A 14,373-nucleotide genomic window follows, 5' to 3' on the forward strand; every position below is an offset into this window, starting at 1 on the left:
CTTTTGAATCCACCATTATCAACAAATTAAATGGAGCGAAGTTTCATTTGTGCCAAGCATTTGCATGAAAAGAATCCTCTATGATGAAGACCCTAAAACAAACAGCTACTGCAAAAATATTAACGTTAAATGATAGAAATAAAATAGAGTTCATGAATTATTCTAAGTCACTAGCCTGCTTACTTTAAGTGAATCACAAGAAAATCATGCTAAAGGGAGTAGACTCTTTCAGCATTACAATGCACTAATCATTCGCCCTGGGGGAATCGCTGAGGATGTGATGAATACATAAATGTATGAGTCAAAAGCTATGGCTTTTAAGAATTATATCATACCATTTGATTTAGAAGCACTTTTTGTAGTCTAGCAACATGTGAAGGTAATTTTTTTGTTTTCCTTTTCTGGCACAACGACTTAAAGCATGAATTTGTATTCTCTGTGCAAGACTCAAATTTAGCTTTCCATCCCTGTCCTCCAGATGCAATCTACAGTTGAGATTTGTGTGCACAGAAGCTCTCACCTCTTCATTTTCTATCTTCAGTGTGGCCAGGCGAGACTGCAGCTGGTGGTATCGCATTAAGAGCTCTGTCTGGACAGGCTGCTGTGCACTAACCTGACACACCTAGAAAAGAAAAAAAAAAAGGAACATTTTATTGAACTTAGAAGGAGGGCTGAATAAAAACCATGAACATTCATGTCTGACAGTTCACCAGCTCCAGGCCTCTTCTGCAAGTCTCACCCACTCATAAGTGTTTTGCTCTTCCCATATCCCTTTCACGCCTATTTTGCACTTATGTCATTAAATCATTCAGTTTTGGCTCACTATTCATTGTAGTCAAGTATTTAGTAGTGATAAATGTTAATGTATATGCTCAAAGCCCATGTATGGTGAGATTTCCTTGCAAATAATTTAATAAAATCTTTGCATGACATTACATTTTCTATTGTTTTGGTTCTGATTGAACTGCACCAAAAAAACTCTTATAGATATCAGAGATTAAGATCCCAGCCCAAACCAAAGCAACCCCATGCAACTTTCTGCTTTTGAATGTTGTTGAATGGAGTCACTCTTTCTTACAGTCACCAAGGAGTAAAAAATAAATAAATAAGAATTTACTTTAAGTCATCAGTTCTCAAAGCAGGAAGGAAAGGTTGGGTGGATTTGAATGCGTGCATGGCTGCTACAAAATGACCTGTGGTAGAAAGTAGACCAAAAAGTACAAAATATCAAGGCGATGAAATGACCAGGATCAAACTCACCTCATCCCCCATGTGTGGCTGGTAGTCAAAACGTGCTGGAGGACAGAAGATCTGACTGTGTGTGTCCATAAACCTTAGCTTGTCCCCTCTAATGTCCATGGCATCGACGGCTCCTTCGAGTAGATCCAAACCTTCATGGCGAGAGGTTTCCAGGCTGTATTCAGCAGACAGATAGGTCCTCATGGTGCGCGCCAAGCTTGCATGGTAGCCCAGATCACAAGACTGACAAACAAGGAAAATGTGTGTCAAGTTTAAACAAACGAAAGGCCTGAACAACATTGGATTTGACTGGTTTTCACTTACATCTATCATGTCCGACACGTCGTGTATGTAATATTTGGCCACCAGGGCGTTGGTAGCTGCCAGATTGAGGAGATAGTCGTTCCGGGCCTTTGTGCACTTCAGCTTATTTTCAAAGTACTTGGCCTGTCTCTGGGGAGGGAAGAGGAAGGAAGAGTCCCATTAATGCAGGATGTTAAGTGTCATCCTAATGTGCTCAAAGAAAGCTTACCACATTACATTGATTTTATCTCAGTAACTTGTCAATGTACTGTATGTGTTGAGTGTATGGCACAATGCAAAGACAAGAGTTTTCTACCAGCTGTATATCATTTCTGCATATACATAATGATGCAATGAAGCAATCTCATTTAAAGTGCATTCATGGTTTATGCTTGGATAATCTTTTTTGCCCCTGATATGAATCCTTATCATGTGCGTTCGCTACAAGAGAAACAAACCTTTTCCTTCATTTTTTCCATCTTCCGGACGGAGCTTCTTCGTTGGGGACGCTCATCGTGACTGTGACGCAACAGACCGCCGCTGATGTCATTCACCTTGCCGATGTGCTTCTCTTCCTGTTTTTCTGCCTCCTTCAGCTTGCTCTCAGCACTCAGACTCTCACTGTGGTACATGTGGTATGTCTTCATCACCTAAAAAAAAAAAAGAAAAGAAGGACGTAAAGTGATGAACAGTAAAAACACCACCACACATCTTTCTTATTAAGAGTCAACTGATTAATCTGGAAATCCTTTAACAATTTCAGATTGTAACAAGTGAAAATGTGAAAACTTTTCAGAACCATAAGAAGTAAATGTTTGGTTGAAGTGTCATAAAATCAGCACTTTTATTAGTTCCTAAAAATAAAATTAAAATCACTGAGTGGTACTGAGACTGAGAAAGAAAAGCTTCATTGTAATGAAAAAAATATATGAATATTTGAGAAAAAAATAAATAAAAAATCTCTTAATGGCTGCTGTTGTAGACCGCTAGTAGAAAAACTTAAAATGAATCTCTGAGTATTGTCCAACACATAATCCTCTAATATATCTTTCTCTCATATCATCACTCTAGATTTATGATAACAAGGCCAGCTGCAATTGCTCGCTACATCTTGGAGATTTTGTTTCCAGCTCTCGTAGCAGTCTGTCAACATGGCATGAAAGCTCTTAGAAGCCCCTTTCACAAAACACTTCAAGTCGGGATATAGTCTCTTTCTGGCCATCTGTGTGTACCAGGCAGTATGACACAGCAAATCAACATATCGCAGTTTATGCCACCAAGTCATGCAGCGAGCTTATTTTCTTCTAACCCATTTCCAAAAGGTCCAAAGTTGTCAAGGCTAAACTTGGTCTATATTTGGTTTAAAAGTGAAAGCTCTTGAAACATATTTTTAGACATTTATTAGAAGAAGACTAAATATAGACCAGAACAAGCCGGTCTTAAACTCCAGACTTACTGATTGCAAACACCTTGTTTTCACTACACGAGACACACATTTCCATCTTTATTTTGTAAAGCTGATTCTCATCTGCCTTTGAGACTCTATAAGATTAACCCCCACCCCCTTTTTAATTTTTTTTTGTCAGCACTAGTGGCCTGTATTTGATAGTGGCTTGACAGGAAGAAGGGCAGAGAGAGAAGGGGAGGACATGCAGTAAATGGCACAGAGTCGGGAATCGAACCTGGGATAGTTGCGCCGAGGATAGCAGCCTTTGATTTTTGACAGAATAATCTTTAAGCTTATTTGAAGTTGGTTTAAAAAAAACAAAAAAAAACAGGTAGGAATATGTAAAATAATGTAAGATATTTTGTGTTATTATGAACCTTAAAACAATTTCCAATTATCTTATTCTATTTTAATGTGAATATTACACTGTTTTGGAGAGAAAGCTGCAAATTCCAAACTATGCGTTTACATTTCTTAACTGTAATTAAATAACTAGGTTATATGTAAATGACTGGCTCTGATTAAGCTCACTGCAACAGTCAGTTTGTGAGTTGACAGCTTTAGACTTGTTACTTGTCCTTCTGAAAAAAAAAAATATCACATTGCCTATAATCTTCAAATGAGTGTTATTATACTTGGATGCATCACATCATTGTTCAATAAAGACTCTCCACTGGTTACTCATTTTACATACACATGATCATGACATGATGGAAGACCGTGGAGTATTTACAGTGGACTCAGATGAAAGCATCGAGAACGTTATCATATTCACCATCCTTATGAGTGTCATATTCTTGTTGATATTCTGAAGATGATCTGGTTGTATTTCTCCAAGATCTTGTCTTATATTTCAATAAGCCACAAAATAAACTTTCCAGTGATTTAAAACAAGATCTAGGTGTAATGAAAAAGATTTTTACAGCTGTCAACCTATATACTGTTTAAATACTAATGCCAGATATAACAGTTCAATTAGGCAACATCTGCTTCTCCATCACTAGTTCTCAGGTTCTGGTTTCCTAGCAACCCTGACTGAAATGGATGAGAAGAGAACGTGAGATCGATCAGCAGGGGAGGAAGGAGGTAACAAAGTGACACCGAGCGAACGTCTGTGCTGCAAATGACACGAGTGACAAGTCAAGTGCCGCACAAAAATGTGGTGGATGATGGTTGCCCTCATCCATTAGCTCCTAAAAAGTCTTCAACACAAAAGATTACATGGGTTACACATCCACGTTTAGCTCTGTTACTGTTACTGCTGCAGAGTTGAAAAGACTTTGCTATCCAGTAACGCTGCGTTTCTGAGTTGCAGACAGGCTTTTAATAATGCATGAATGTGAAAAGGGGAAAAGAGAAAAAATCAATATTAGTATAGCAGCAATGTTAGCTGTGCTGTATGAAGTTATATGTGAGAAGACTTTTTTTCTGCCGTTTCTATCGTGGTGCTTTCTGCTCTTTGAACCTTTGCTTCTCACACTGATGTATTTTTACACCTTTCACAATAAACATTGGCATAGCAACCACTGAAGTCTCTAATGCAGCTAGTATAAAATGTATACTTATTTCGCATTTAAGGAAATGTATGCAAATAAATTCTTTCAAAAGTCAAACATTCAATGAGACATTTTCACATGTTTTCTCCCTTTTGGTCAAATCCATATGATTAAATATAGTTTCTTCATGATCTTTGCCTAAAAAAAATATTTTCATTATGTTCACTTGATATTAAATTAAATTTAATAAATAATGTCAAAGGCTCAGGACAAATTATTTTATCAGTACAAAGTAGCCAAAGGACACAAATCCAAATGCTGTGTTGAATTAAAGACAATTAATGAGTTAACATTTCTGCTTTACTGCTTGTCTTACTATGGCTCTGGTGTTGCTTTAGTTGCAGCACTTAGAAAAGGACTGGACTTTGAACATCGAGAGGAGTCGGTGTCAGGCATCTGATGAGGATGCCTCCTGGAGATCTACCGGGGCACGTCCCACCGGTAGGAGACCCGGGTCTCAGCTGTGTGAAAAAGTGTTGGTTTTTTCATACCGCACACCAACACTGCACATCACTTGAACACGCCATCCCTTACTGTAAAAAATGGTGGTGACATCATCGTGCTTTGGGGATTGTTTGCAGTTGATGAAATCTTGAGATTGGGATAGCAGTTTAGCTTTAAGCATGACTATGGTCTTCCACATGCAGCCGGAGCTGCAATGCAATGGTCCAGATAAAAGCATAGTAATTTTTCATAATGGTCTAGTCAAAGTCTAGATCTAAACTCAAGTTAGATTGTGTGGCAAGATATGAGAGATCAATTTCAGTCAAATCTGACTGAACTTAAGGGGCCGCATGCAGTGTGTGTGTGTGTGTGTGACAGAGTTCAGAATGTATGAAAACTCTTGTATGGCTCTAAAGTTGTTAGATGTTAAAAGATTTTGCATTAACTTGCAGTTGAACCACAACATCAGCAAACAAACAAACCCATGACAAAGCAGTCGCACGAATTAGATATGAACGATAAACGGTGTCTTTTCTCTGTTCTGCACCATCACACATGTCGAATTACAGAATTTTTTTTTCTTTTTTTTTTTTTACGTTAGATTAAATCATTTGTGAATTGATTAAATCATTTGTGAATTGATTAAATCATTTGTGAATTGTTAATTTTACAAAAGGAAGAGCTTCCTCAGGCTCCATAACTGGTTTAAAACTGTTTGTCATGAGCATTTCTGAAGCAGAGTGCTGTCTCTGATTAAAAACAGTTGAAGACAACAAAACATTTTCCTTGGAACAATCCAGCAACTGACATCTGAACAAAAATGGGCTTTTTCACAACCTCAGCAGAAGGAAAAAGCGATGCATATAAAAAGCCTGCTCTGTTGATAAGGCCTATCTTCAGCGTGCAGCGTCTGGACAGCTGCTGCACAGGTTACGAGCTCGGGTTGAAAAGAAGGATACGGGACTGCAGCTGCAGCCTGCCAAGGCTGGGCACCGGGACAGAAATGTTTGGCTGGCAGGAGGAGGGATGTTGTGCAACTTACTGTGTAGAGTTCATTGGTGACTTTCACTAACTCTTCGTGCATCTGGACGCCGATGTCTTTACTCTGCAAAGAAAAGAAAAGAAAACAGCAGCAGCAGCAGATTTAGTGGAGAAATAACATGCGGTATGCATAAATATAAATATGAAAACTACTGTTGTAATCATGGCATGAAACCCTTGAAAGCTGCGTGGCAGTTTTATTTCTACGCGAAGGCTGTCAGTAAGTGCCGGCATGCTGTCATTACTCTGCAGTTGAGAGGATCTAATACAATGCCCAAAGAGAAAAGCCAGACAAAAATAGAACAGTGCAGTCACTGCAGAACATTTCTCCTGACAGAGAGTCCCAGCTTCAGCTCAGTTACAGGGAATGGGAGCGTATGATGAATTGGACATTTCGCACAATAGGGCTTTTAGGCAAGAAGAGGGAGAGAATGGTGCCAGCTCCAGTGGAGTGTGACTCTGGAAATCCTGTTGAGTGGATAAAGAACGCCGTTTTGGCCGCTCTATCCCGTTTTGTTGTCACCTCTGAGGCACGACTCCTCAAAACCACAAACTTGCATTTTCACATGCTTAGAGAGTAAGACTTCAGCACATTTGGTCCATTTTAGAGTCTGTCTTATCAAGAGCCAGAGGTGATTCACTCCCGTCACCGCATGTGTAATTCATTACCATCAACTCTGCACTGCAGCTGAACCAGGAAGCTCGAGCATAACAGGATTATTGTCATATAGGAGTCTTAGCACATTTTCTGTGACAGATTTCCAGCAGGCGGTGATCAGTAATCTCCTTTAACCTGGCCCAAGCCAACCATCTTTAACCACCTTCACATTAGTGCATCTTTTTAGATTCAGTGTTAATATATTAAAAGCCCACATTTGCTATTGTTAAACAACACAAAGAGCCTTGTTGTGCAGGGTGGCTGTATATTGCAGGGGAAAACGTCGGTAACAAGAAAAGAGAACATGTTCACTAATGTTTATACTTTGCTTGTGCCTCCTGATTAGACCCTCTTCATAAATGCCTTGTTAGTAGCATAGACACACTTTTGCCTTACTTCCAAGAAAGCATTTCCAAAACATTTGGACGGTCACTAAATGAGTGCCACCCATGAAAATGACTACATCAAGCTCATGTTTATTCGCCATTTGTGTTAATTCTTTTGAATTAATATCCAAATAACAAAATGATTTTAAGTACAATAAACAAGGTTTTATAATATTTTACCAGCAGCAGGAATAATTCTTGTCTTTCTACCATGTTGTACATGTTATGTGTTAAAACTGTGGTATGTTTACTCAAGATGATTAGAAAGTGAGAATGTCATACAAGCATAAAAGTTACATAAATAAACTTTATAACCGCTATGTGTGTGTTATGTGTACTGATCTGCCCACAACATGCATTAGAAATGTAATTTGAGCCGTTCGTTTGCATGAATGTGCGTGTCTTGTAAGGATCAGTTCCATTCTGACCTTTTTGAAGAGTCTGGTGACATCCTCGCCCACGTGTGCCAGGCGGACAATGACGTTGTTGTTGTAGATGTCGCTGAGAGTGGCGTGGTCTCGGCTCTCTCGCCGGGTCTGGTCCAAAACCAAATACCAGCAGTTCACAGTGGAGATTAGATTTTGGTCTTTCCTGCATGGAGGGGTAGGGGGAAGGACACCTTGTTGGTACAAATGTGCATCTTCAAGGAGTACTTATAGCTGCGCCAAATGTTTCATGTCTCAACTCTGATCAAAGTAACTTAAAACATGAGGCTTAATGAAGATTTTCCCCCTTGAACAACCCTGAAATCCATCAATAAATACAAGCAGTTTTTACCAATTACAGATGAAAAAGCCGGAGGGCGTGCAGAGAGGAAATCAGTGCACACACAAATGTGAGGCATGCCGTTTGCCTGACTGCTCAAAGAAGCATGTGAGTTCAATTATCCTCACACCAAACAGTTTATCATCTTGTTGTTGATTTTTCTTGCATGCATATATGTGTTGGTGTTTTTCAACCTTGCTATGATTGGGATCAGGTTTAGATAAATAGAATCATGTTACTATTTTTAATGTTTAATCAAAAAAAAAAAAAAAGAAGAAGAAAAAGGTAGTAAAAAAATAGATATTTTCCCCTGCAAATAGGTAATCTAATCCAGAATTCAAATTACATCTAAATGGCTCAGTATGTATAAAAAAGGAGAAATCAAATTTCATCACTTTTATAGCTTTTACTAATAAGGAAGAATACTTAAAAGATAGATTTCAAGCCAAGTACAACATCTATGTTAATCTTTAAAAGCATTGATAAATTTCAAAAGAGGTTCATGCTTTTGTTTATTTAAAATGCACACTGGCCGTACTTTGACACGAAGCTGACTTTAATCTCTAATCCTCAGGTATATTCAATGACTGATCCCAGTTTTCTTCCTCATCATAGTTTCTGTGCTATGACAAAGAAACCTAGAGTCAACTTTATTGTGATTCACACAGAGCACCCACAATAAAGACAGACGGTCACCTGAAACCACCGAAACTATTTGGATTTGATTTGCTTCAGGAAACTGGAAGGTTTCTTTGATATTACAAACAATTAACCACACACTGTGAGTCAGCGCATACTCTGAAGTATTCTCCAATGAATAATGTGAGTGTGGTTAAGGCTTGGCTTTATATTTACTTAAAGTTTATGATGTTGCTCTTCTTTTATACAAATGACGCAGGAAAAAAAGCCCAAACTCCTAATATCTTAATGCACTGTTTTGTTTTGTTTTTTCACCCCTTAAATACAACTAAAAAAAGGGCTGTGTATCTTCATCGCTTTTTTACTTCAGATACTTGAGAAAAAAAGAAAAAAAAAGCATGAACAAGCTATTCCTATTGGCTCGCCTCTCAAACTGAGCTGGTGTTTGATCCTGGACATGCCTTCAAGATGACAAGATAAAAATGTCTGCCTGCCGGTTGCTCAAGAATAAGGATGAGTCTTTTTGTATTCAGAGCCCCGGCAGCGCAATGTCGAGCTGTTTAAGGAAAATGACAGAAAGCGGTTTTCCACTTGACAGCCTATAAAAAAAAATACAATACCTATTTTACAGCTCCGCCATTGCATCAGAAGAACACAAAACTTAACTCAAGAACCTTTTACCGATGGCACAGAACATAAACTGAATCTGTTACCTCATTCACTGAACATGATGGATATGCAGTGCCTTGCACAACAATTCATACCCTTTGTTTTCAGATTTCAATAAGAAGACTAGAGGCCAGTAACTCTTTGAGAGCTGCAGAGACTCGCAGCTCAGGTAAGAAATGGCAGATAGTGGTGCATTTAGCAAATATGGCAAATAATTATGGAAGGGTGCCATGAAGGAAATGATGAAACATATACGTTTTTGCTTTTTGTCATAAGGCATTTGACGCATGCATTCTGCAAAGAAGAACTGGCAAATATTTCAGGTTTTGAGATACACAAATCTGTAGAGATAAGACCTCACCTTTGCTTTACTGTCCTACGTGCGAGTGAATACTCAGACTTGATTTTTTGTGAAAAATCTTTAACAGTTAAATGCCCTTATCTTTCCACTTGTGAAGTACATATTACTTCACATGTAATATTGTGAAGGTACTGGCTGTTACCTAACAAAATGTAAAAAAAGTTCGACTGGTATGAGATATTTTGCAAGGCACTGTTCGTTATGAGTGATGCATGTGGACAGTCCCTTGTAAAGTAAATCCGTACAGTTAATTTAGTACATGTAGCAAATTTTTTTACTCCTATATGAGCTTCTCACGCATGAATTCAGTCATGCACAGTGACACAGAGAGTAGAAATGTTATCATAAGTGGGGAAAATGGAATAAGAGATGGCTTAAAGAGCAGAAGTGAAACAACTCCAGGTTATTAATGGCATTAAAGAGCCCCTCCAATCTCTTCTACAAGCATAAAAGTAGCTTTTGACATTCAGTTATAAGGATGACCATTTAATGTGATGGAGAAATCTGGGACAGTGAGGGTGTGGGGAGAAGTTTCTGCAGGAGTCTCCGTCTGAGGGAACGCTCCATTAATCAATGTCCTAGTGACGGGAGCTCTCAGCCATGATTGCGCTTTGGGTCCAGTTGGCTAAAGAGAGACTTTATGATGGAGATGAAAAGAGTTTCCCTGCATAAATCTCTGTATGGCTGTAGCATAAATAGATGTACAACTACTTACAAATCAATTACTCCAATTGAACCACAGTGCTAAATTGTAAATAACTGATTTTCTATTTGCTAATATAAAACTACTTTACATAAAAAAAATGTGTACGTATCAATGTAGAAGATACAGATCTATAGGGGTGTAGTGAGATTTTTTTGGTTTTGACAGACATCACTTGCTAATTAAAACACTGAAATAAAATCACCACTTTTAATCTCGTTTGTCTGGCAGTAAAACTAAAAAAATAACTGTGAGACAAAATACAAGTGTTGATCTAGTTGTGATCAGAGTTACACAACTGGGTAACTGTTAGCTTCTAAAATTAGCATGTGCTTCATCACTTCCAAACTGTGTGAAACTTAACGGCCCGTTAGTTGTAATAAGACTGGACAAAATAGGATCATATGTAGTTCGTGACCTAAAATATTTAAACTGATCGGACAGGAGATGGATAATTCTAAGACATTCTTAAATCTCAGGTTCTGTAAAAATAGTTCAATTTATAATTACCAAGTTGCTGTCAATATGCAATCCTATCCAGCAAGGTAAGCTCAAGTTATCAGTTTTGTGCTGCAAGTATGAAGATAGATTTTTCAAAACTGTTTTTATGTTTGAGCCTCACACTTTGAAGTAAAAGAAAATAAAAATAAAATAAAATCATCCCACTAAATCCTTTGTGTAGAAGAAATGTAAAAATGCGACAGACAAGATGTGAACAATTTGCAGGGTTTGTTATATAACCACTTTATAAAATAAACTGTGAAGTGAAAAATGCCACAGCAAAATGTTTTTTTTTTTTTTAAAGTAATCTGAGATTCTAGTTGTAGAAATCACAAGCATACCTACATTTAAAAAAAGTAAATATATACAATTAATTTAGTGCATTTATAATATATTTTCTCCCTTATGAGCAAATATATTCACTTTGTATTGGATCTATTAAACAGTGCATCCAATAATTTATCTTGCAATCTTCATTGATCAATGTTCCAACCTCACAAGAAAATATTATGCTTCAAAGCATTATTAAAGTCATTTTTGTATAGTTATCTTCATGCCAAGTGATTCTCATTAACAAAATCGAGTTGGGCAATTTCTGAACATGCACAGTCACAGTGTGCCGGAGGCTAGTCTAAGCATCATCTCCAGCATGCTGCAGGCCATCGCTGCTGCTGCCCATGACAAATGATCACAATACACTGAAAGTTAAACTAGAGAAAATTTGTAATATATCACTTTCTTTCTGCTTCATCGGATTCTAAATAAAGATATGTCCCAGTTTCTCAGCAAAATGTGAATTTATGCTTGTTTGGCTAGGATTTTATTGTGATGATTTTTGAAAATGTGAACGACCTGATAGCCGGAGAATAAAAGAAGGGGGTGGAGGGATAGATAAAGAGTCTGACCTAGTTGGAAGGAACAGAGCAGCCCGGGGCCACAAGGCGTCTTGGCCCTGGATTCATTTCAGGTCATTTCCTTTGCTTTTATCCCTTCTCCCTCCTTGCTTTTTATCCCCCCTCTGTTTTGCTCGGTGTCTGCAGTGGCAGTGATCTGCATGGCACACGTGTGATGTTTGTTTATCAGGTGTTTTTCTCTGCTTAAAACACTCACTTGAAATGCTGGTGCTCTCTGGAGCTGCGGATCTTGGAGGAGTAGCGCTCAGCCAGCTTATCCAACCCTCGGGAATACTCTAGCTGGAGTTCGGCCTTTCGGCGAAAGAACTCTTGCAGGTCCTGCAGCAGCTGCAGCCGGGACTCGGACTGCTGCTCCAGACATCGGAACTGCTCCACCAGCTGGTTACGAATCTCTGTGCAACAAAACAAAAGAGAATTAGCAAAATAAACAGAGCCTCTCTACATGTCTGCGTCCCCCCTTCCCCCCTCCCAATTAGGATCACCAAGGCATGTGAGGGCACATTTAATCCAAAAGTAATGCAACCAAACAGAACAAAGTCATCATAAGCGGAGAAGACCAAAATGTCAGAATTCATTTGTCTGCCAGCTTTACATGCAAGTGTTTGTGGGGATAGAGGGAAGGAGAGAGAGAGAGCAGGGGTGTCTGCTTGCTGGGGTTGCACACGTGCATACAGTATGAGATGCATGTCTGATGATTGCAGCAGACAGCACGGAAAATTCAAAATAGGTCAGCTTCTCAAAATGCATTGTGCCGAGAGAGCCTTCAGAGGACATTGGCTGAACAAACTGTGAGCATTTGTCTTATTATATGATTACAATGGTTCCTCTGTGTTTGAGGTTTGAACACCAAATTGTATCGAGTTAAAAGAGGGAAAAGTCTCGTTTTAGGCAAACATTTTGAAGCACAATTGAGAGACAAAACAAGAAAATGCAACGTCGTCCCTTTGTAAACAAATACATTCATTTTTTTTTTTTGTAAATTAGCTGCTATCCAGTGTTATGCAGTTAATGTCCAGCAGACAACCAGGCCACTTGTTTTACTGATAAGGACAGGTTTACAGTTTTATCAGTACGACAGCTAATAAAAACCTCCTGACTCCTTCCTGAATAGCCTAGAATTTCAATGAAGCCATTTCCAGTCATCTCTGGCATCCCATGTAATAAAACCTCCAATAAAACAAAAATACAACCAGCAATATTACCACGACTCTTAAAAATGTTTTTAAAAAGGCCATAAATTCTACACCAACACATACCTGTAACGTCAAAAGAAAGACAGCAATAAATACAGTGACTACGTAGCTGCTAAATATAAACTGTTTATTGCTACATGTTCCTTTACAACTTATGTCTGACTTACAGGTACACCTTGATTAAAATTACACAAAGAATTAGAAATATTAAAATCCATCTAGATAAACATTTTTCACAATATTTCGCTTCCCCATCACCAGGGAATAGATTCTATCTGAACCATTAGACAGGCAACAGCAAACAGACGTTTTCATAAGTAGAAATGCAAATAACAGTCTGGCTTACTGTATGCATTCAAGGTTCTTTCGCTGTCACTGGGCAAGCGACTGGGTGCACTCTGGTAGGACACCAGTCCATCACAGGGCAACATGCACTGTGTGTAAAGTTATTAGGTAAATCAGTATTTTGAACATATCATCATTTGTAGGCATATTTTCTAAATCACAGCTGGATAAACTTAATTCATGGATTTAAAATCAGACCATCAGTTTAAAACTCCCTCCAGCTTTTACATTAATATTTATGACATTTATGAATCACTCATATGTCTATAATCTTGGCAGATACATACTGCAGTAGGTATGTTGTTCAGTCAGTGTGTTCACCACAACATGTCTCAACATTAATGTTCTCAATAATCAAAATTGAATTACTTTAGTATAACATTTAGGATCCAGTCAAATGGACTTCCTCTGTCATTGATGCCGAAACAAGATATAGATTTTAGTGACTGAAATGCTAATACCCACAAATGAGATAATGTCTTTCATCTGGCATTACAGGAACAGAAAAGACTGGGAAGGGTAGGAAAAATGCAAATCGCAATCAATAGATATTTATTGAGCCGCTGTAAAGAATATTAGTTCAAAGACTGAATGACACACAGAAGGTATGTGATTGCAATATTATCCAATGAAAATGCAACAATACATTTACATCCAAGTCTATTTGATGACATCATGAAATGCAGTTTCGTTGTCGTCAGATAGTAGAGGCTCTTTAATATGGGCACCAGAAATGACCTGGTGGGGTTATCCTCAGCACCCTGAGCATACAAGTTTAAGTCTCTTATTTTCATCCCGAATGTGTCAAAAAACAAACGTGACTGAAAGATTTTCGAGCCTCATGAGAGTACGGGTACAGGCAAACTGTTAGCTTCTAACAACATGTGCATCTATTTAGGAAGTTCCTTTAGTCTCCAATCTATAAACACTTATGCTTGTTTTCACCCCTTTTATTTTATCATTCCGACGTCTTAAGAGGAAGACAAAACTCAGACCTGGACTGATTCTTCAGTCAATACTAATTCTTTACAAACACATGTTGTGATTTATGATCACATTAATAGTGAAAAATAATAATAATAAAAAAAGGTTCTTAGTTTTCTCCAGAATATTGTCAAAGCTTATTTTGTTATTATAAATCGAACATCACAATTATCTTCTCAATTGAATGTACGAGACACAGCAACACAGATGAACTTTTCTATTTTG

At 38.1% G+C, this 14,373-nt stretch overlaps 1 protein-coding gene across 4 annotated transcripts in view; it reads right to left on the reverse strand.

Moving 5' to 3' along the window:
* LOC103137410 (SLIT-ROBO Rho GTPase-activating protein 3-like) overlaps nt 1–14,373 on the reverse strand; it is a 38,496-nt gene that overhangs the window by 16,568 nt on the left and 7,555 nt on the right. For all 4 annotated transcript variants that reach the window (XM_007551146.2, XM_016671208.1, XM_007551139.2 and 1 more), the window contains exons 2-8: nt 11,823–12,018; nt 7,503–7,665; nt 6,032–6,094; nt 2,001–2,192; nt 1,564–1,692; nt 1,261–1,482; nt 521–622 (exon numbers count right to left, since the gene is read on the reverse strand). In XM_007551146.2, coding sequence (XP_007551208.1) covers nt 521–622; nt 1,261–1,482; nt 1,564–1,692; nt 2,001–2,192; nt 6,032–6,094; nt 7,503–7,665; nt 11,823–12,018 — 1,067 coding nt within the window. The remainder of the gene's footprint in view (nt 1–520; nt 623–1,260; nt 1,483–1,563; nt 1,693–2,000; nt 2,193–6,031; nt 6,095–7,502; nt 7,666–11,822; nt 12,019–14,373) is intronic.

Source organism: Poecilia formosa, unplaced genomic scaffold, assembly GCF_000485575.1.
Source record: "Poecilia formosa unplaced genomic scaffold, Poecilia_formosa-5.1.2 Scaffold2, whole genome shotgun sequence".
In the NCBI taxonomy this organism is placed as follows: Eukaryota; Metazoa; Chordata; class Actinopteri; order Cyprinodontiformes; family Poeciliidae; genus Poecilia; species Poecilia formosa.